The sequence below is a fragment of the Salvelinus alpinus genome, chromosome 21, assembly GCF_045679555.1.
Source record: "Salvelinus alpinus chromosome 21, SLU_Salpinus.1, whole genome shotgun sequence".
NCBI classification, from domain to species: domain Eukaryota; kingdom Metazoa; phylum Chordata; class Actinopteri; order Salmoniformes; family Salmonidae; genus Salvelinus; species Salvelinus alpinus.
This window is the reverse complement of record NC_092106.1, coordinates 44,231,124-44,254,191: the sequence shown is the minus strand read 5'-3', so window position 1 is coordinate 44,254,191 and position 23,068 is coordinate 44,231,124. Positions and strand designations below refer to the sequence as shown.

The 23,068-nt window shown below is 45.2% G+C and overlaps 2 protein-coding genes across 4 annotated transcripts in view; one reads left to right on the top strand and one right to left on the bottom strand.

Moving 5' to 3' along the window:
* The window catches only part of veph1 (ventricular zone expressed PH domain-containing 1), a 205,119-nt gene that overhangs the window by 139,366 nt on the left and 42,685 nt on the right, over positions 1-23,068 (bottom strand). The window lies entirely within an intron of this gene.
* LOC139548341 (pentraxin-related protein PTX3-like) lies at positions 5,627-22,181 on the top strand. 2 transcript variants are annotated; one of them, XM_071357968.1, is made up of 6 exons: positions 5,627-6,526; positions 11,859-12,024; positions 14,815-15,194; positions 19,526-21,569; positions 21,608-21,767; positions 21,806-22,181. In XM_071357968.1, exons 1-4 carry the CDS (start codon positions 6,388-6,390, stop codon positions 20,209-20,211), a joined length of 1,371 nt encoding a protein of 456 aa, XP_071214069.1. In that variant the 5' UTR covers positions 5,627-6,387; the 3' UTR covers positions 20,212-21,569; positions 21,608-21,767; positions 21,806-22,181. The 2 variants fall into 2 exon arrangements, with proteins under 2 accessions (XP_071214069.1, XP_071214068.1); XM_071357967.1 differs by lacking the exon at positions 5,627-6,526 and adding an exon at positions 7,625-8,069.

Genomic DNA, 23,068 nt, shown 5'->3' with positions numbered 1-23,068 from the left:
GGAACAATGGTGGCCCTCTTGAAGCATGTGGGAACAGCAGACTGGGATAAGGATTGATTGAATATGTCCGTAAACACACCAGCCAGCTGGTCTGCGCATGCTCTGAGGACGCGGCTGGGAATGCCGTCTGGGCCTGCAGCCTTGCGAGGGTTAACACGTTTAAATGTTTTACTCACCTCGGCTGCAGTGAAGGAGAGCCCGCAGGTTTTGGTAGGGGGCCGTGTCAGTGGCACTGTATTGTCCTCAAAGCGGGCAAAAAAGTTGTTTAGCCTGTCTGGGAGCAAGACATCCTGGTCCGCGACGGGGCTGGTTTTCTTTTTGTAATCCGTGATTGACTGTAGACCCTGCCACATACCTCTTGTGTCTGAGCTGTTGAATTGCGACTCGATTTTGTCTCTGTACTGGGACTTAGCCTGTTTGATTGCCTTGCGGAGAGAATAGCTACACTGTTTGTATTCGGTCATGCTTCCGGTCACCTTGCCCTGGTTAAAAGCAGTGGTTCGCGCTTTCAGTTTCACGCGAATGCTGCCGTCAATCCACGGTTTCTGGTTTGGGAATGTTTTAATCGTTGCTGTGGGTACGACATCGTCAATGCACTTCCTAATGAACTCGCTCACCGAATCAGCATATTCGTCAATATTGTTGTTGGACGCAATGCGGAACATATTCCAATCCGCGTGATCGAAGCAGTCTTGAAGCGTGGATTCAGATTGGTCGGACCAGCGTTGAACAGACCTGAGCGCGGGAGCTTGTTGTTTGAGTTTCTGTTTGTAGGCTGGAATCAACAAAATGGAGTCGTGGTCAGCTTTTCCGAAAGGGGGGCGGGGGAGGGCCTTATATGCGTCGCGGAAATTAGTATAACAATGATCTAGGGTTTTTCCAGCCCTGGTAGCACAATCGATATGCTGATAGAATTTAGGGAGTTTTGTTTTTAGATTAGCCTTGTTAAAATCCCCAGCTACGATGAATGCAGCCTCAGGGTGTGTGGTTTCCAGTTTACAAAGAGTCAGATAAAGTTCGTTCAGGGCCATCGATGTGTCTGCTTGGGGGGGAATATATACGGCTGTGATTATGATTGAAGAGAATTCCCTTGGTAGATAATGCGGTCGACATTTGATTGTGAGGAGTTCTAGATCAGGTGAACAGAATGACTTGAGTTCCTGTGTGTTGTTATGATGATCACACCACGTCTCGTTAATCATAAGGCATACCCCCCCGCCCCTCTTCTTACCGGAAAGATGTTTGTTTCTGTCGGCGCGATGCATGAAGAAACCAGCTGGCTGCACCGACTCCGTTAGCGTCTCTTGAGTTAGCCATGTTTCCGTGAAGCAGAGCACGTTGCAATCCCTGATGTCTCTCTGGAATGCTACCCGTGCTCGGATTTCGTCAACCTTATTGTCAAGAGACTGGACATTGGCGAGTAGTATGCTAGGGAGTGGAGCGCGATGTGCCCGTCTCCGAAGCCTGACCACGAGACCGCCTCGTTTGCCCCTTTTTCGGCGTCGCACAGGGTCGCCGGCTGGGATCAGATCCATTGTATTGGGTGGAAGGCAAAACACTGGATCCGTTTCGGGAAAGTCATATTCCTGGTAGGAACGATGATGAGTTGACGTTAATCGTATATTCAGTAGTTCCTCCCGACTGTATGTAATGAAACCTAAGATTACCTGGGGTACCGATGTAAGAAATAACACATAAAAAAACAAAATACTGCATATTTTCCAAGGAACGCGAAGCGAGGCGGCCATCTCTTTTCGGCGCCGGAAGTTGGAAGATCAATTAGGGTCATAGGGTCTAGATCCCATAGGGCCCCAGATCCCATAGGGTCTAGACCCCATAGGGCCCAGATCCCATAGGGTCTAGATTCCATAGGGTCCAGATTCCATAGGGTCCAGATCCCATAGGGCCCAGATTCCATAGGGTCTAGATTCCATAGGGCCCAGATCGCATAAGGCCCAGATCCCATAAGGCCCAGATTCCATAGGGTCTAGATTCCATAGGGTCCAGATCCCATAGGGCCCAGATCCCATAGGGTCTAGATTCCATAGGGTCCAGATTCCATAGGGTCCAGATCCCATAGGGCCCAGATTCCATAGGGTCTAGATTCCATAGGGCCCAGATCGCATAAGGCCCAGATCCCATAAGGCCCAGATCCCATAAGGCCCATATCCCATAAGGCCCAGATCCCATAAGGCCCAGATTCCATAGGGTCCAGATTCCATAGGGTCCAGATCCCATAAGGCCCAGGTCCCATAGGGCCCAGATCCCAACCAGGATATGATGTCAATGTGAAGCGATAACTGTATTTAATAAATCATAATTTATGCCAGAATTCAAGAAAACCTTGTTCATTGTATTGTGACCCTCCAGAAACATTAATACTACAGCATTGGGCCAAACATTAAACTCACTTCTATGGGAAGTGATTCTGCAGACTAGAACTATGCCGAGCTCAGCAGAAACACGTGACTAGTGTGGTTTGGAGACTTTTATGATCCAAACATTTCAATGTGTATCCTATGGATTTCATGAATAATTTCACCCGGGACCTATTCCATACCCGTATATGCATGTCCCATATATATCAGACATTGGAATTCCCATCTGCTAGTCTGAATCACTCTGCAGTAATGTTAACCTATGCTAGTCTGAATCACTCGGCAGTAATGTTAACCTATGCTAGTCTGAATCACTCTGCAGTAATGTTAACCTATGCTAGTCTGAATCACTCGGCAGTAATGTTAACCTATGCTAGTCTGAATCACTCTGCAGTAATGTTAACCTATTCTAGTCTGAATCACTCTGCAGTAATGTTAACCTATTCTAGTGTGAATCACTCTGCAGTAATGTTAACCTATTCTAGTGTGAATCACTCTGCAGTAATGTTAACCTATGCTAGTCTGAATCACTCGGCAGTAATGTTAACCTATGCTAGTCTGAATCACTCGGCAGTAATGTTAACCTATGCTAGTCTGAATCACTCTGCAGTAATGTTAACCTATGCTAGTCTGAATCACTCGGCAGTAATGTTAACCTATGCTAGTCTGAATCACTCTGCAGTAATGTTAACCTATGCTAGTCTGAATCACTCGGCAGTAATGTTAACCTGTGCTAGTCTGAATCGCTCTGCAGTAATGTTAACCTATGCTAGTCTGAATCACTCTGCAGTAATGTTAACCTATGCTAGTCTGAATCACTCTGCAGTAATGTTAACCTATGCTAGTCTGAATCACTCTGCAGTAATGTTAACCTATGCTAGTCTGAATCACTCGGCAGTAATGTTAACCTATGCTAGTCTGAATCACTCACACAACTAGCCTAAAGGAGCTCAGCTGAGGTCAAAATTCAGCAATACTGGATGGGCGGCTGTAAAGAGCCGCTGTTTAAACAACACAGTAAAGAACAGCTGTAAAGAGCCGCTGTTTAAACAACACAGTAAAGAACAGCTGTAAAGAACCGCTGTTTAAACAACACAGTAAAGAACAGCTGTAAAGAGCCGCTGTTTAAACAACACTGTAAAGAACTGCTGTAAAGAGACGCTGTTTAAACAACACAGTAAAGAACAGCTGTAAAGAGCCACTGTTTAAACAACACTGTAAAGAACTGCTGTAAAGAGCCGCTGTTTAAACAACACAGTAAAGAACTGCTGTAAAGAGCCGCTGTTTAAACAACACAGTAAAGAACAGCTGTAAAGAGCCGCTGTTTAAACAACACAGTAAATAACTGCTGTAAAGAGCCGCTGTTTAAACAACACAGTAAAGAACTGCTGTAAAGAACCGCTGTTTAAACAACACAGTAAAGAACTGCTGTAAAGAGACGCTGTTTAAACAACACAGTAAAGAACTGCTGTAAAGAGCCGCTGTCTAAACAACACAGTAAAGAACTGCTGTAAAGAGCCGCTGTCTAAACAACACAGTAAAGAACTGCTGTAAAGAGCCGCTGTTTAAACAACACAGTAAAGAACTGCTGTAAAGAACCGCTGTTTAAACAACACAGTAAAGAACTGCTGTAAAGAGCCGCTGTTTAAGCACAGTAAAGAACTGCTGTAAAGAGCCGCTGTTTAAACAACACAGTAAAGAACTGCTGTAAAGAACCGCTGTTTAAACAACACAGTAAAGAACTGCTGTAAAGAGCCGCTGTTTAAACAACACTGTAAAGAACTGCTGTAAAGAGCCGCTGTTTAAACAGAACTGTAAAGAACTGCTGTAAAGAGCCGCTGTTTAAACAGAACTGTAAAGAACTGCTGTAAAGAGCCGCTGTCTAAACAACACAGTAAAGAACTGTTGTAAAGAGCCACTGTTTAAACAGCACAGTAAAGAACAGCAGTGTAGATACCGTACATATTAAGAGGCATGAAATAACATGACTTATGGTATGCATTCAAAACTCAGACCCTCCTCCATACACGCACACACACTCGCTCTCTGCCTCACACACACACACACACACACACACACACACACACACACACACACACACACACACACACACACACACACACACACACACACACACACACACACACACACACACACACACACACACACACACACACACACACACACACACAGACAGACACACATAATTGTTTATATGGTGGTTAGAGCAGTATACATCATGTGTTTCCTGTTGGTGTAATATAGACCTCAAGTAGGCTCCATAAAGGCGGCATGGTAACCACATCTGTACACACACACACAACACGTGAGGAACATTTTACCCCCCCCCTCTCTCTCTCTCTCTCTCTGTGTCTTTCTCAATCTCCCCCAGTCACTTCTCTGTTAAATTGTGTGTTAGCAGGTCAAAGATAGGAAGGTCACTTCCCCTCTGCCATGTGTTATTAAATAAAGCAGAAACTGCTTTCATGTTTTTTAAAGACCTCATGCCCTTAGTGCTACGCTGTGTTTAAAGCCCAAGGTAGCACGTCCACCCGCTTGTCTCAGAGAAAGAGAGAGAGAGAGAGAGAGAGAGAGAGAGAGAGAGAGAGAGAGAGGGAGAGAGAGAGAGAGGGAGAGAGAGAGAGAGAGAGAGAGAGAGAGAGAGAGAGAGAGAGACAGAATGGGGAAGGGAGAAAGACAGAGGCAGCAGGAGAGAGGGCATGTGGGGGTGGCAGGGGTGGGGGCAAGTCCTTAAAAATCCCATGAGGAAGTAATTACGCCATCCCCACTGAATACACACATGCACACACACACACACACACACACACACACACACACACACACACACACACACACACACACACACACACACACACACACACACACACACACACACACACACACACACACACACACACACACACACACACACACACACACACACACACACACGTTGAGTCAGTTGGGAAAATAAATAAATAAACAAAAGTGAGTGCGAGAACAATATCCCCATTTAGAAGCCGCTAAAGTCTGGGTTCCATTCACCGCTACCCCACCCCCCACACACACACACCCCGAGCCTAACCCGCCCCCCCCCCACCCCCCAAAGCCCCTAACGCCGCCTCCCCCCCACATCCACACCCGACATAAGCTACCTCCAACGAAGAATTACTCACTGCCTAGCTCCCCTGGCTGTGCTGGACTCTCTCTCTCTGTGTGTGTGTGTGTGTGTGTGTGTGTGTGTGTGTGTGTGTGTGTGTGTGTGTGTGTGTGTGTGTGTGTGTGTGTGTGTGTGTGTGTGTGTGTGTGTGTGTGTGTGTGTGTGTGTGTGTGTGTGTGTGTGTGGCATTGAGACTCGGGCTGGGGCATGGTCTAGGCTGGGCTAAGGCTGGGACAGAGCTAGGATAGGATGGGCTGGGGGCTGGTGCCGGGCTTGGCTGTGTACTGGGCTGTGCAGAACTAGGGGTAGGATCTGAGCGTGTTTATATAGCCCAGGCAAACCCGCACTCTGGCCCATTCCCTCTAAGCCTGAGAATACAACCCTACCAGGACCGCTGGCAAGGGATTGTTTAGCATTTAACGAGAGAGAGAGAGAGAGAGAGAAAGAGAGAGCGAGAGACAGAGAGAAAGAGAGAGAAAACAGAGAGAGAGATAGAGTGGTCAACAGGGACACATAGGAGGAAAGATAGAGAGTGAAAGAAAGAGAAAGAGAGAAAGAAAGAGGAGAGGAGGGGAAATAGCTCTGAGATATTTAACACACACTCCCACATTTACCTCTCTCTCAACATACTCACATTTACCTCTCTCTCAACATACTCACATTTACCTCTCTCTCAACATACTCACATTTACCTCTCTCTCAACATACTCACATTTACCTCTCTCTCAACATACTCACACACATTGTGAGACAGAGAGAAAGCAGACAAAACTCACAGCACAAAGTCTCTGACAGGTAGATAGACCTCAACACAGACAGACTCTCTCTCTGAGACAGGCGGCAGGCAGCATGTTTCTGCGGCGGCTCCCCCAGGCAGTGTGTCTGCTGTCGGTGTGTGTGTCGCTGACTCTTGGGTACGAAGACGATATCGAGGTGAACTATGGTGACAGCTACTACAACGAGATCACAGAGGGAGAGCCACTGGAGCGTAAGTCAAGTGTGTGTGTGTGTGTGTGTGTGTGTGTGTGTGTGTGTGTGTGTGTGTGTGTGTGTGTGTGTGTCTGTGTGTGTGTGAGAGCTCTGAATGCTGAGTAAGGAATATGTCTGGAAGTCTCATGTTCTGTGGGATTAACCCATCAATGTTTCTGTTCATGCTTTTGGCATGTCGATGGCCCAACGGTTCCTTAGCCTCTCATACTAGGCTTTATAATATATGAAATGTGTTAAGCTTTATAATACATCTGTGATGTTAATTTGTGGAACAACAAGTTCATCAACAAGTTGAACTGAATGAAACAAGACTGTCTCGGTGTGTTTGTCTCCAGTAGGATTTTCACGTAACATTAGTGAATTGCCTTTGTTCAGTCACAGCCCACTGAATGTCAGTCATGATTGAATGAAGGTTTTAGTGTCAGGCTTGTTCATGACTTAAATCAGCTGGTCAAAAAGTCCAGAAGTGGAGTTAGCTTTTAGACATCTGCATGTTAAAAAAAACAAGCATTAAAAAAACATTTTGCCTGCGTTTTATATTGAAAGACAACAATGTTTTTGCTTCAATAGAGTGATATTGGGCAAGGAAACTGAAGTTTTCCATCAAACAAAATAAATGTATGCAAAACCTTCCACAGAAAATAGCTTAGATTTCATCAGATGACATTAGAAATCCAACGCTAGTTGGTTAGCAGCCACTCATCAGTAAATTAGCTTAAATAAGCTTAGAATGAAAGAGCAAGGTATTTCTTTTAGCAAAAACGATGCATGGCCATCAGATTTCTTATGTTTACCACAGAAAAAATGTCTTATCCGAGTGAAGAAGTGTAACTGAATCACTAGATCTGCGTTTTGATATTTCTTCTGCGTTTATTTATTTTTCTCAGTGAAAATGATGAATTCTGCGTTAAGGCAACCCCTGTATCTTCAGGCCTCTGTATGGCTGTGTTCAGCCAGTTTGTGCTCTGCTTGTGTGGGATGTAAAGGTCTGTCTACATGTACTCTGTCCAGTGTTGGTCTTTGTCAAGTTATTTGTCTCTGGATATGAAGTGCAAAGACTAATCATAGAGAGTGTGAGCACTGACTGTGTTAGTGCTGAGCACATGTGGACATGTTCCCTCTCTTCTCTCCTCTCCCTTCTCATTTCTTCTCTTTCTCTCTCTACTCTCTCTTTCTCTCTCTTCTCCTCTCTTCTCTCTCTTCTCTCCTCTCTCTCTTCTCTTTCTCTCTACTCTCTCTTCTCCTCTCTTCTCTCTCTTCTCCTCTGTCTCTCTCTACTCTCTCTTCTCCTCTCTTCTCCCCTCTCTCTCTTCTCTTTCTCTCTCTTATCTTCTCTCTCTTCTCCTCTCTCTCTTCTCATCTCTTCTCTTTCTCTCTCTTCTCCTCTCTCTTCTCTTCTCTCCTCTCTCTTCACTCTTCTCCTCTCTTCTCTCTCTTCTCCTCTCTTCTCCTCTCTCTCTTCTCCTCTTCTCTGCCAGAGTACATTAAGTACGTACAGTACATAGATAATGTAAATAATCTGGACCAGCGTTTACCGAATGGTGAGTCACTTCCAATTCAGCGGTTCATAAATTTCCAAAAGCTTTAGTTGGGTTATAAAGCAACAGACATTTGGGAATCACTGATCTAGCTGTGCTCTGTCAGTCAATCTATCTCCAGTAGTTGTGGCTGAGGGAGTGTTTCTCAATGTGTTCTGTCAGTATTGGCTGGGAAAGTCTGGGCAGAGATGTTCTCTGTCAGAGAGTAAGTTGAGCGAGAGGAGACCGGAGCTTTTAGCCTCCTATTGGGAAAAGACCATTATGAATGACTGGTCATTGATCAAAGAAATACTATTTAATTGGGGAATTCTTCTCTCAGCTATTTCGGAAGGCAGGCTTCTCTGTCTGTCTGTGTGTGTGTGTGTGTGTGTGTGTGTGTGTGTGTGTGTGTGTGTGTGTGTGTGTGTGTGTGTGTGTGTGTGTGTGTGTGTGTGTGTGTGTGTGTGTGTGTGTGTGTGTGTGTGTGTGTGTGTGTGTGTATGCTTGGTACTCTTACAGAAAAACATAACCAACAGTACATTTGCTCAGGGCAGTTCGTAATGTGATTTTACATGATTAAAGATGAAGCGGCCCAAACTAACACTGGAGAGTAACATAACACATTACCACACCAGAGAAAGACACTCAAACTGCCAGGATACAGGACACGGAAAGAGAAAAAGAGGCACAGAGCGGGAATAGATTGATCCTGTTTCAAGCAAAGGGAGAGAAAAAAGTAGTTGGATGGAGAAAGGGACAAACTAAGAGAGAGATGGACAGTTGGATGGAGAAAGGGACAATCTGAGAGAAAGATGGGCAGTTTGCAGTAGAAAGGGACAATCTAAGAGAGAGATGGACAGTTGGATGGAGAAAGGGACAATCTGAGAGAGAGATGGACAGTTGACAGTAGAAAGGGACAATCTAAGAGAGAGATGGACAGGTAGAAGGAGAAAGGGACAATCTGAGAGAGAGATGGACAGTTGTCAGGAGAAAGGGACAATCTGAGAGAGCGATGGACAGTTGGATGGAGAAAGGGACAATCTGAGAGAGAGATGGACAGTTGACAGTAGAAAGGGACAATCTAAGAGAGAGATGGACAGTTTGCAGAAGAAAGGGACAATCTGAGAGAGAGATGGACAGTTGTCAGGAGAAAGGGACAATCTGAGAGAGCGATGGACAGTTGGATGGAGAAAGGGACAATGTGAAAGAGAGATGGACAGTTGACAGGAGAAAGGGACAACCTGAGAGAGAGATGGACAGTTTGCAGGAGAAAGGGACAATCTAAGAGAGAGATGGGCAGTTTGCAGGAGAAAGGGACAACCTGAGAGAGAGATGGACAGTTTGCAGGAGAAAGGGACAATCTAAGAGAGAGATGGGCAGTTTGCAGGAGAAAGGGACAATCTGAGAGAGAGATGGACAGTTGGATGGAGAAAGGGACAATGTGAAAGAGAGATGGACAGTTGGATGGAGAAAGGGACAATGTGAAAGAGAGATGGACAGTTGGATGGAGAAAGGGACAATCTGAGAGAGAGATGGACAGTTGTCAGGAGAAAGGGACAATCTGAGAGAGAGATGGACAGTTGTCAGGAGAAAGGGACAATGTGAAAGAGAGATGGACAGTTGACAGGAGAAAGGCACAACCTGAGAGAGAGATGGACAGTTTGCAGGAGAAAGGGACAATCTAAGAGAGAGATGGACAGTTTGCAGGAGAAAGGAACAATCTGAGAGAGAGATGGACAGTTGTCAGGAGAAAGGGATAATCTGAGAGAGAGATGGACAGTTGGATGGAGAAAGGGACAATGTGAAAGAGAGATGGACAGTTGACAGGAGAAAGGCACAACCTGAGAGAGAGATGGACAGTTTGCAGGAGAAAGGGACAATCTGAGAGAGAGATGGACAGTTGTCAGGAGAAAGGGACAATCTGAGAGAGAGATGGACAGTTGTCAGGAGAAAGGGACAATCTGAGAGAGAGATGGACAGTTGACAGGAGAAAGGCACAACCTGAGAAAGAGATGGACAGTTGACAGGAGAAAGGGACAATCTGAGAGAGAGATGGGCAGTTTGCAGGAGAAAGGGACAATCTAAGAGAGAGATGGGCAGTTTGCAGGAGAAGGGGACAATCTAAGAGAGAGATGGACAGTTTGCAGGAGAAGGGGACAATCTGAGAGAGAGATGAACAGATGACAGTAGAAAGGGACAATCTAAGAGAGAGATGGACAGTTGACAGGAGAAAGGGACAATCTGAGGGAGAGATGAACAGATGACAGTAGAAAGGGACAATCTAAGAGAGAGATGGACAGTTTGCAGGAGAAAGGGACAATCTGAGAGAGAGATGAACAGATGACAGTAGAAAGGGACAATCTAAGAGAGATATGGACAGTTTGCAGGAGAAAGGGACAATCTAAGAGAGAGATGGGCAGTTTGGAGGAGAAGGGGACAATCTAAGAGAGAGATGGACAGTTGGATGGAGAAGGGGACAATCTAAGAGAAAGATGGACAGTTGACAGGAGAAAGGAACACTATATGAGAGAGGTGGACAGTTTGAAGGAGAAAGGGACAATCTAAGAGAGAGATGGACAGATGACAGGAGAAAGGGACAATGTGAGAGAGAGATGGACAGTTTGAAGGAGAAAGGGACAATCTGAGAGAGAGATGGACAGATGACAGGAGAAAGGGACAATCTGAGAGAGAGATGGATAGTTGGATGGAGAAAGGGACAATGTAAGAGAGAGATGGACAGTTGGATGGAGAAAGGGACAATGTGAGAGAGAGATGGACAGTTGACAGGAGAAAGGGACAATCTGAGAGAGAGATGGACAGTTTGCAGGAGAAAGGGACAATCTGAAAGAGAGATGGACAGTTGACAGGAGAAAGGGACAAACTAAGAGAGAGATGGACAGTTTGCAGGAGAAAGGGACAATCTAAGAGAGAGTTGGGCAGTTTGCTGGAGAAGGGGACAAACTAAGAGAGAGATGGACAGTTGGACGGAGAAAGGGACAATCTGAGAGAGATGGACAGTTTGCAGGAGAAGGGGACAATCTGAGAAAGATGGACAGTTGGATGGAGAAAGGGACAATCTGAGAGAGAGATGGACAGATGACAGTAGAAAGGGACAATATATGAGAGAGAGATGGACAGTTGTCAGGAGAAGGGGACAATCTAAGAGAGAGATGGACAGTTGGATGGAGAAAGGGACAATCTGAGAGAGAGATGGACAGATGACAGTAGAAAGGGACAATCAGAGAGATGGACAGTTGACAGGAGAAAGGATAGGAAGTGAATGATTATTGAGACATCTCAGTGTTGACTTAAAATGTATGAATAAAAAGCTCTCTAACATACCCCACCTCTCCTTCCCACTCAATTACATTTAATTCAATTCAATTGAGTAGGAAGGAGAGGTGGAGCGGTTCAGACAGGCATGTATGTTAGATGGCTTGTATTCATTCATTTTACTCTCTCTCTCTCTCTCTCTCTCTCTCTCTCTCTCTCTCTCTCTCTCTCTCTCTCTCTCTCTCTCTCTCTCTCTCTCTCTCTCTCTCTCTCTCTCTCTCTCTCTCTCTCTCTCTCTCTCTCTCTCTCTCTCTCTCTCTCTCTCTCTCTCTCTCTCTCTCTCTCTCTCTCTCTCTCTCTCTCTCTCTCTCTCTCTCTCTCTCTCTCTCTCTCTCTCTCTCTCTCTCTCTCTCTCTCTCTCTCTCTCTCTCTCTCTCTCTCTCTCTCTCTCTCTCTCTCTCTCTCTCTCTCTCTCTCTCTCTCTCTCTCTCTCTCTCTCTCTCTCTCTCTCTCTCTCTCTCTCTTTGTCCCTCTCTCCAGCCACAGCTACCCCAGCCCCAGGACCCTGTAAGGCTACAGACATGACTAAATGGGACAAGCTCTTCTCCATGCTGGAGAACTCTCAGATGAGGGAAAACATGCTTCTGCAGTACTCCGATGACATCATCAAGGTGGAGTTGGGTTCGCTGCGTGGAGAGATGCTAAGGTTGGTTTTTGAGAAGAAAGTCTGTGGTATGTATATGAACTTATATAAAGTCAAAAGTTTGGACACACCTACTCATTCAAGGGTTTTTCTTAAGTTTTACTATTTTCTACACTGTAGAATAATAGTGAATACATCAAAACTATGATATAACACATATGGAATCATGTAGTAACCAAAAAAGTGTTAAACAAGTCAAAATATATTTTAGATTTTAGATTCTTCAAAGTAGCCTCCCTTTGCCTTGATGACAACTTTGCACACTCTCGGCATTCTCTCAACCAGCTTCACCTGGAATGATTTTCCAAAAGTCTTGAAGGAGTTCCCACATATGTTGAGCACTTGTCGGCTGCTTTTCCTTCACTCTGCGGTCAAACTCATCCCAAACCATCTCAATTGGGTTGAGGTTGGGTGATTGTGGAGGCCAGATCATCTGATGCAGCACTCCATCAATCTCCTTCTTGGTCAAGTAGCCCTTACACAGCCTGGAGGTGTGTTGGGTCATTGTCCTGTTGAAAAAAAAATGATAGTCCCACTAAGCGCAAACCAGATGGGATGGTGTATCGCTGCAGAATGCTGTGGTAGACATGCTGGTTAAGTGTGCCTTGAATTATAAATAAATCACTGACAGCAAAGCACCCCCACACCATCACACCTCCTCCTACATGCTTCACGGTGGGAACCACACATGAAGATATAATCTGTTCACCTACTCTGCGTCTCACAAAGAACCAAACATTTCTAATTTGGACTCATCAGAACAAAGGACAGATTTCCACCGGTCTAATGTCCATTGCTCGTGCTTGTTGGCCCATGCAAGCCTCTTATTATTGGTGTCCTTTAGTAGTGGTTTCTTTGCAGAAATTCGACCATGAAGGCCTAATTCATGCAGTCTCCTCTGAACAGTTGATGTTGAGATGTTACTTGAACTCAGAGAAGCATTTTTTGGGCTGCAATTTCTGAGGCTGGTAACTCTAATGAACTTATCCTCTGCAGCAGAGGTAACTCTGGGTCTTTCTTTCCTGTGGCGGGCCTTATGAGAGCCAGTTTCATCATAGCACTTGATAGTTTTTGCAACTGCGCTTGAAGAAACTTAAAAAATTCTTGACATTTTCTGGATTGACTGTCTTTTCTCTTTGCTTATTTGAGCTGTTCTTGTCATAATATGGACTTGGTCTTTTACCAAATAGGGCTATCTTCTGTATACCACCTCTACCTTGTCACAACACAACTTATTGGCATCAAACGCATTAAGGAAAGAAATTCCACCAATGAAATGTAACAAGGCACATTTGTGAATTGAAATGGATTCCAGGTGACTACCTCATGAAACTGGTTGAGAGAATAAGAAGAGTGTGCAAAGCTGTCATCAAGGCAACGGGTGGCATCTCAAATATAAAATATATTTTGATTGGTTTAACACTTTTTTGGTTACTACATGATTCCATATGTGTATTTCATAGTTTTGATGTCTTCACTATTATTCTACAATGTAGAAAATAGTAAAACTAAAGAAAAACACTTGAATGAGTAGGTGTGTCCAAACTTTTGCCTGGTACTGTATATATACTGAACAAAAATATAAACGCAACATGTAAAGTGTTGGTCCCATGTTTCATGAGCTGAAATAAAAGATCCCAGAGATGTTCCATACGCACAAAAAGCCATCTCTCTGATTGTCCCTTTCTCCTGCAAACTGTCCATGTCTCTCTCAGATTGTCCCTTTCTCCTGCAAACTGTCCCTCTCTCTCAGATTGTCCCTTTCTCCTGTCATCTGTCCATCTCTCTCTCAGATTGTCCCTTTCTCCATCCAACTGTCCATCTCTCTCTCAGATTGTCCCTTTCTCCTGCAAACTGTCCATCGCTCTCTTAGTATGTCCCTTTCTCCATCCAACTGTCCATCTCTCTCTCAGATTGTCCCTTTCTCCTGCAAACTGTCCATCTCTCTCTCAGATTGTCCCTTTCTCCTGCAAACTGTCCATCTCTCTCTCAGATTGTCCCTTTCTCCTGCAAACTGTCCATCTCTCTCTCAGATTGTCCCTTTCTCCTGCAAACTGTCCATCTCTCTCTCAGATTGTCCCTTTCTCCTGCAAACTGTCCATCTCTCTCTCAGATTGTCCCTTTCCCCTGCAAACTGTCCATCTCTCTCTCAGATTGTCCCTTTCTCCTGCAAACTGTCCATCTCTCTTATTTACCACTCCTTCCCACTCAAATGTGGTTACATCCCTGTTAGTGAGCATTTATTCTTTGCCAAGATAATCTATCCACCAGACAGGTGTGGCATATGAAGAAGCTGATTGAACAGCATGATCATTACACAGGTGCACCTTGTGCTGGGGAGTATTTTTGTCTGTAATAAAGCTATTTTGTGGCGAAAAACTCATTCTGGCTCCCCAGTGGGTGAATCTTTCTCCCAAGTGGGTGAGCATATGCCCTCCTAGGCCCACCCATGTTTGTGCCCTGCCTAATGAGTCTAATGGGCCTAACACATTTATTTAAATTGACGGATTTCCCTATGAACTGTAACTCAGTAAAAAATGTGAAATTGTTGCACGTTGCGTTTATATTTTTGTTCATTATAAATTGAACTCTCAGCCAATGGATCATAACCAGCAATCCGAAATCGACCTTTACCCCCCCTAACCTCTGTGCACCTGTGTATATCTGACAGGAGTCCATGTGGAATTGGGCGTAAGAAACTACTGGTGCAGTTGGCTAGCTTGGCTCCCATGTGTACTGTACTTCCTGGTCTCTGATGTAATCCCTCTCTAATCCTTCTTCTCCTCACCACAGGTTCGTGGCTCAGTACGGAGGGGCCTGTGGCGTTGCGGTGGAGACCGCTGGGCGGAGGATGTCCATGCAGATGGAGGCTCGCCTCAGGGAGAGCATGGAGCATCTCAGACAGGATCGAAGCACTGCTGCTGGGAATTCAGCTGGGAATAGCCACCAGGAAAAGCTGTTACAGCAGCTTCTAACTGCAGCGAGGACACAGGCTATCCGACTTATCAAGCTGGAAAACAGCTGCCTGAGTAATCCAGAGGCTAAGGGGGAAAACTTGCAGCAGGAAGTGGCATCGGCAGAGATGCTGGTTGCCGTGGTGACAGAGCTGGCGAAGACGAGGGCGGTGCTAGAGCTCGCGCTCAAGTCGGCACAGCAACGACACCTGCCTGCAGGTGAGAACACCTCTTCCTGTGTCCCTGTACATCCTGGCATCCTTTACATCAGTGGTCCTCAACCAGGGGCACTAGTACTGACCTATCCACATGGGGAACTTGACCCAACCAGGGGCACTAGTACTGACCTATCCACATGGGGAACTTGACCCAACCAGGGGCACTAGTACTGACCTATCCACATGGGGAACTTGACCCAACCAGGGGCACTAGTACTGACCTATCCACATGGGGAACTTGACCCAACCAGAGGCACTAGTAACTGACCTATCCACATGGGGAACTTGACCCAACCAGAGGCACTAGTACCTGACCTATCCACATGGGGAACTTGACCCAACCAGAGGCACTAGTACCTGACCTATCCACATGGGGAACTTGACCCAACCAGAGGCACTAGTACCTGACCTATCCACATGGGGAACTTGACCCAACCAGGGGCACTAGTACCTGACCTATCCACATGGGGAACTTGACCCAACCAGAGGCACTAGTACTGACCTATCCACATGGGGAACTTGACCCAACCAGAGGCACTAGTACCTGACCTATCCACATGGGGAACTTGACCCAACCAGGGGCACTAGTACCTGACCTATCCACATGGGGAACTTGACCCAACCAGAGGCACTAGTACCTGACCTATCCACATGGGGAACTTGACCCAACCAGAGGCACTAGTACTGACCTATCCACATGGGGAACTTGACCCAACCAGAGGCACTAGTACCTGACCTATCTACATGGGGAACTTGACCCAACCAGAGGCACTAGTAACCGACCTATCCACATGGGGAACTTGACCCAACCAGAGGCACTAGTACCTGACCTATCCACATGGGGAACTTGACCCAACCAGAGGCACTAGTACTGACCTATCCACGTGGGGAACTTGACCCAACCAGAGGCACTAGTACCTGACCTATCCACATGGGGGACTTGACCCAACCAGAGGCACTAGTACCTGACCTATCCACATGGGGAACTTGACCCAACCAGAGGCACTAGTACCTGACCTATCCACATGGGGAACTTGACCCAACCAGAGGCACTAGTACCTGACCTATCCACATGGGGAACTTGACCCAACCAGGGGCACTAGTACCTGACCTATCCACATGGGGAACTTGACCCAACCAGAGGCACTAGTACTGACCTATCCACATAGGGAACTTGACCCAACCAGGGGCACTAGTACCTGACCTATCCACATGGGGAACTTGACCCAACCAGGGGCACTAGTACCTGACCTATCCACATGGGGAACTTGAAAAGACTCATGAGACAGTAGACTTACTGGTAAACTGCACATGAGGGGGTATTTCAGTGGTACTCTAGGCAGAGCAACATGTACTTGGTGGTACAGTAACCAGGTTGACAAGCCCTGCTCTATATAATGTAGAAGATCCATGTTTAGACACCATCAGGTAATACAGCACTCCTCTCACCAGAGTCACACCAGACATCCCTCCCAGGCAATGTGATCCTTAACAACCCATCATTCTTGAAAGAATGAAAATAGGAAATATATACTTAGAGAGTATGTATATAAACAACAATTCTGGTCAATTTTTCTTAAAAATGAATAATAAAATGGATTCTTTCCAGAGTGCCTGTCCGTGTTCCAAGCCCAGTCTCTGCATCTGAAATACACCCACAGGCCCTGTTCAGACCTCTACCTACTTACTCTGTTGAAATTCAATCAAAAACAAAATGAGTTTGAGGACTTACAATAAGCCCAGAGAGCAACAAGGCTATTGTTCTATAAAGAGGAGTCTCTCTGAATCAAGTCTGTTCATATATATAGCCGCCAGGCCTTTCAGTGAGCCAGCTCCAGTTCCCAGTATTAATCAGATAAAACTACAATGCTTTTTACATTGCACACACACACACACGCACACGCACACACGCACACGCACACGCACACGGTCTATATCATCCGCCCTGTAAACCTGGATACTGAGCAGAAGGTGGTATAATCATTAGCAGGTCGACAAATCAACCACAGCAAAACACCCTGGGAAGCAGAACCAGATGGGAAAGGTTACCCCCGGAGAGAAACCTGAGACAAATGTAACGTCAACATTTAGGGTCTGGTAGGAGGAGTCTCAGTGTCATAACCTGGCTATCAGAATGCTGCTGCTGCTGCTGCTGCAGAGGGGAAAGGGAGCTGTCCACACTGATTCAAAACCCACTTAGTCATATACAAATCATACACACAGAAACACGCACGCGCACACACACACACACACACACACACACACACACACACACACACACACACACACGTGCACACTTGTGCACAAGCAAATGAAAGAGTGGTGTGTGTGATAAGAAACAGACATGGTGAGCATACAGTTTACTCTTTCGTCGCCTAAAGGAAAGAGAGAGAGAGAGAGAGAGAGAGAGAGAGAGAGAGAGAGAGAGAGAGAGAGAGAGAGAGAGAGAGAGAGAGAGAGAGAGAGAGAGAGAGAGAGAGAGAGAGAGAGAGAGAGAGAGAGAGAGAGAGAGAGAGAGAGAGAGAGAGAGAGAGAGAGAGAGAGAGAGAGAGAGAGAGAGAAAAACGACTGCGCCCGCCGAGTGGGAAAAGACAGGGAAAAACTTTTGGTCTATGACATCATTGACCGCATTACCACTGACCGCAGCCTGAACCTCAAACACCCTCTCTGTACTCTGATCACACCATGGTCTACCGCTCAAATACCAAACTGCTCCATTGGCATACCAAGGTTCAACCATAGAGATCCTTGGCATGACTGTTAAAGGTTCAACCATAGAGATCTTATACAGTATATATATAATTCTATAGTCATTCATATTGGGTAGAACAATGTCGCTAACGGAGATCTCTCACGGGGATAATAAAATCATCCGGTTACATAACAAAAATGTGTAGCAGTGGGGTTAAGGTTAGGGGTGAAGGTGACTTCAAAAGGACATTCTACTCCAAAATGAATATATATCATTTCCACCTCCAGAAATGAACCCAATGACATAATGGTAAAATGATTTGGTACAATTATTTTAACATATTGGACCATGCATATAGCCTATGCATGGTCCATATTAACATGTATGCTATTAGCAATAACAATGATCACCTGTAGCCCAACTGATGCAGCATAGTGGCTATAAATAAATAGGCTGAAGCATGGGGTTGCCTATCTGTATTTACCCTACTGGGCTAATTATTAGCCAGATCTCAAATGTGATCGTTTAACTAGTTAGGTTCCTATTGAAGAATTTGATGTCACAAAAAACTTGCATAAACAGTTAATATAATGTAGGCTTACCTGTTAGGGTAACTTGGGGTAATCCGCCACCCGAGGTAACACACAGGGACCCAGTACTTCTCACATAAATCACTTTGCCACCACCCCCCCCAACATTTTCCCTGGTTGCCACTACTCTTGCTAAACAAAAAATCGAATCTGTCTCATCACAATTTTTTAAATCACTCCCCCAAAAATCTTTTGAGATAGAGTGGCATTTTACCCCAAGTTACCCTACAAGTGACCCGTGTTACATTTAGCCCACCTCTCCCCTATACACTCACGGTGAATTGCAGAGCAACTCACTTAACCATGCTGCTGCTACAAACTCTGGGTTTTAAAATGGTGCAGTTTGCGAAATATTTAGGAGTTGAGAAATAAATACATAAGGAATGGAAAGCTGGAGGCACCCTCTTTTTAGCAAAGGCCATTAAAACTGCTTTTTTTTGCGATTGCAAGGAGTGTTGTGCTTATCAGAATGCATGCTAGCATCCCTATGGCACTCCTAACTTTAATACATTTTAATATAATATATATATATTCTATATTAATATATTATATTGCATAGAACTCACAACAACAAGCCGGTTAGATAAATAGATAAACTATTCTACTATGGGTTGGCAGATTCTTATATTCATTAGTCGTTTTGTTTGCAGAGGAAAAGTAAATGTGGATTGATCTAGCACCTTCAAAGTGCACCTCGGCCTCGGCAGACATATTTTTTCAAGTTCCTTATTTTTTGGGCGTGGCGGCAATGATTTTGCCGTGGCGCAGCGCCACAGCAAAATGACTTCAGTGGAAACATTATATACATAACTAATATCTAGTGAAGTGTTTCTTGATGTGAGATAAATACGTAATGATCTGGTCATCTGTAGTAGTGCTTCTGAGAAGAGAGCTTAGGCCTGAAGAAGCCCTGTGAGACAGCATACAGGGTCTGTTTCAATCTCCCTCCCTTGATTCCTCTCCTGATTTTGTCATCTTTCAGATGAATAATAACCGCAAAATGACTAAAGCTATTCTCTCATCCTCTCCTCCCTCCCTCCTCTCTCGCAGGCTGTGAGACCGCCCTTCTCTTCCCTATGCGTTCCCGTCGCATCTTCTCGTCAGTGACACCAGACCTCCCTCTCTCCCTCTCTTCCTTCACCGTGTGCCTGTGGGCCAAGCCCGTCTCCATCTCCAACAGAACCGTGCTGTTTTCCTACGGAACCAAACGGAACCCCTATGAGATACAGCTCCTTCTTAGCGGAACCAGGGCTCTTTTCACCGTGGGAGGAGAGGCTCACCTGGTGGAGGCACGGGGCGTGGTGAAAGGAGGAGGAGTTTGGACCCACCTATGTGGGGCTTGGAGCTCTGAGCAGGGCATAGCGTCACTATGGGCTGATGGACACAGAGTGGCACTCACACCCGGGGTGGCCGAGGGCCACATGTTACCAGATGGAGGCTCACTCCAGCTTGGGCAGGAGAAGATCGGCCTTGGGCAGGAAAAGAACGGTGGTGTGGTCTCTGGAGGGTCAGGTGGCAGTGAGAGTCAGATGCCTGGGTTTGAGGGAGGCTTCGATGCCAAGTTGGCATTCGCTGGGAAGATGACGGGGGTGAACATGTGGGACCGTGTGCTGACGGAGGAGGAGATATCCCAGCTGGCTTTGCAGGACGGCGAGGGGTGTGAGCAGAGGGGGAATGTAGTTGGGTGGGGCTTGACAGAGATCGTGCCTCACGGGGGTGCTCAGTTCATCAACTAACTCTGATGACGTTTTCATCATCATCATCATCATGGTTTAAATCAACTCTATCAGCTTCATCATCATAATCCTCATCATTTAAAATAACTATCATCATCTTCATCATAATCCTGATCATTTAAATGAACTATCATCATCTTCATCATCATCATAATCGTCATCATTTAAATTAACTATCATTATCATCATGTAAATTAACTATCATCATCATAATCATTATCATTTAAATGAACCATCGTTTTCACCATGTTAATTAACTTTCATAATTTAAATGAACTATCATCATCTTCGTCGTCAGCATTATAAACTAACTCTGCTGCCCTAAGACCTGCAGTGCAGAACAGCCCGACCGGCTGAGACTGCAACAACAATGTGAACAACAACAGCTCTCTTTAATGGCTAAAGAGACTGGAGAAGAATGTGCCCTGTTAGAGGAGTGTTTCCCATTTAGAGAAGCAGTGGTAACACACACACGCACACGCACACGCACACACACACACACACACACACACACACACACACACACACACACACACACACACACACACACACACACATACTTGGTGAGACGCATTAGTATACATAGTCTAAGGAGGAGAAGTGGAACAAACATCATTTACCACAGATTTAAAGAGAAAAAAGGAAAGGAAAGAACAGAGGCGAGAGAGACAAAGTGATGCTTTGGGTCAACTGTCACAAAACCAGTCTGCAAGTGTCATCACTAGATGGCCATGCTAGAGAGGACAAAATTGGCTATATCATCAGCAGTATTTTGCAAGTACGTTAGCTGTTTGTTATTAATGGAGTGTTAAGGTTAAGGGGTACGGTAAATGGGAAAGGGTTGAGGTATGGGTTAGTTGTTAAAGTGTAATTTTTGGCAAAAAAAAACCTTTACCTTTGTCCTGTTGAGCATGGCTACGTAGTGACAACTATCTGCAAGCTGCCATAGGAGGTTTTAATCATTCTATTACCATATAATCTTATGTTTCCGAAAAAAGTTAATATTTTTTCAAGCGTTGTTTCCAACTTTGTATTTATCAAAGTGTTTACATTCATAAGTGACAAACATAATATTTTTGTTGTTTTGTATTTTGCTTAGTTTTCCATACATCCAGAGGGCTTTCCATACATTCAGAGGGCTTTCCGTACATCCAGGGGGCTTTCCATACATTCAGAGGGCTTTCCATACATCCGGAGGGCTTTCCATACATTCAGAGGGCTTTCCATACATCCAGAGGGCTTTCCATACACCCAGAGGGGTTTCCATACATCCAGAGGGCTTTCCATACATCCAGAGGGCTTTCCATACATCCAGAGGGCTTTCCATACATCCAGAGGGCTTTCCATACATCCAGAGGGTTTCCATACATCCAGAGGGCTGTCCATACATCCAGAGGGTTTCCATACATCCAGAGGGCTTTCCATACATCCAGAGGGGTTTCCATACATCCAGAGGGGTTTCCATACATCCAGAGGGCTTTCCATACATCCAGAGGGGTTTCCATACATCCAGGGGGCTTTCCATACATCCAGAGGGCTTTCCATACATCCAGAGGGTTTCCATACATCCAGAGGGCTTTCCAAACATCCAGAGGGTTTCAATACATCCAGAGGGCTTTCCATACATCCAGAGGGCTTTCCATACATCCAGAGGGGTTTCTTCTCCTTGAAATGGGTGCCAATGGATGATGCAATAAGATTACTTAGTCCCTGTTTGTTTCGCATCTCATTTGAGACAGAAACACTTGATTTGAAAAGCGGAACTGTGGACAAGTTTTACAGAATCTGTTACAACGATCTCTGCTCTTTGTTAACGTAGTAGGCAATGTGTATCATATTGTAAATTGTTTTGTGTTTTTGTCAAGAAGTAAAAATGAATGTATTTTGTATATAAATATTTTTTGGGCATACAGTATGACTAAAAATGGAGAATAAACGAGAAACGAGAATAAAATGACATGTTAACATTAGAGCCTCTGATGCCTTTCCTCCTCAGCAACAGGAAAGACAAGGTGCTCAAGTGTTAGAAGGTCATCTCAATCATCCCAACAACAGTTGCACAGTTGGATGTTTTGAGTGATTATTGCATATTAACTTAATTCAACAGTCTTTCACTTTATTTAGATAGTCCCAATGCATAACTACAGAGGGTTACAAGAGTGTTAATAAATGCACTGAACTTGCTCATCAGCTGATACATAAACTATATATACAAAAGTATGTGGACGTTGAAATATTACCGACATGCTGCAGATAGCCTACATATGGTTTGTCGCGCATCTATAGATGGACAATTTTTTTCCTTTATTTAACTAGGCAAGTCAGTTAAGAACAAATTCTTATTTACAATGACGGCCTATGAACAGTGGGTTAACTGCCTTGTTCTCCCTCTATTTCCCCAAGACAAGGTACTGTATCAGCATATGCTGATTATTAAGCCCGCCCCCTGTCCCGTAGCCCAGAGAACCATTAATAATATACCTCTCTCCTCCCAGCAGCCACCAGTTCAGGAAGTAGGAGGATGTAATGTGGTTCGGGTGAGGTCGGGGGGATGAGTTCTGTGTGGACAACCAAGCATGTGTGTGTATGTAGGGTATATCTGATAATGAAGTAGGCGTGTGGGATTTACTGTAGTTGCCTGTAAAACCTTAACACTTTGCCCCACTGCTAGCATCCTTTCTACACCCACCCTCTCTCTCCCCCCACTGCCCCAGTCTTTGAGGTTGAAACACACATATACTGTACACATGTGGATCACACACACACACACACACACACACACACACACACACACACACACACACACACACACACACACACACACACACACACACACACACACACACACTGCAAGCTC

Excerpts from the sequence above, each read along its gene's own strand:
- LOC139548341 (XM_071357967.1), top strand. The coding sequence starts at position 7,640 with ATGTTCCCTCTCTTCTCTCCTCTCCCTTCTCATTTCTTCTCTTTCTCT. Across the intron at positions 8,070-11,858 it reads GGACCAGCGTTTACCGAATG|CCACAGCTACCCCAGCCCCA; the intron begins GTGAGTCACTTC and ends CCCTCTCTCCAG. Across the intron at positions 12,025-14,814 it reads CTGCGTGGAGAGATGCTAAG|GTTCGTGGCTCAGTACGGAG; the intron begins GTTGGTTTTTGA and ends TCCTCACCACAG.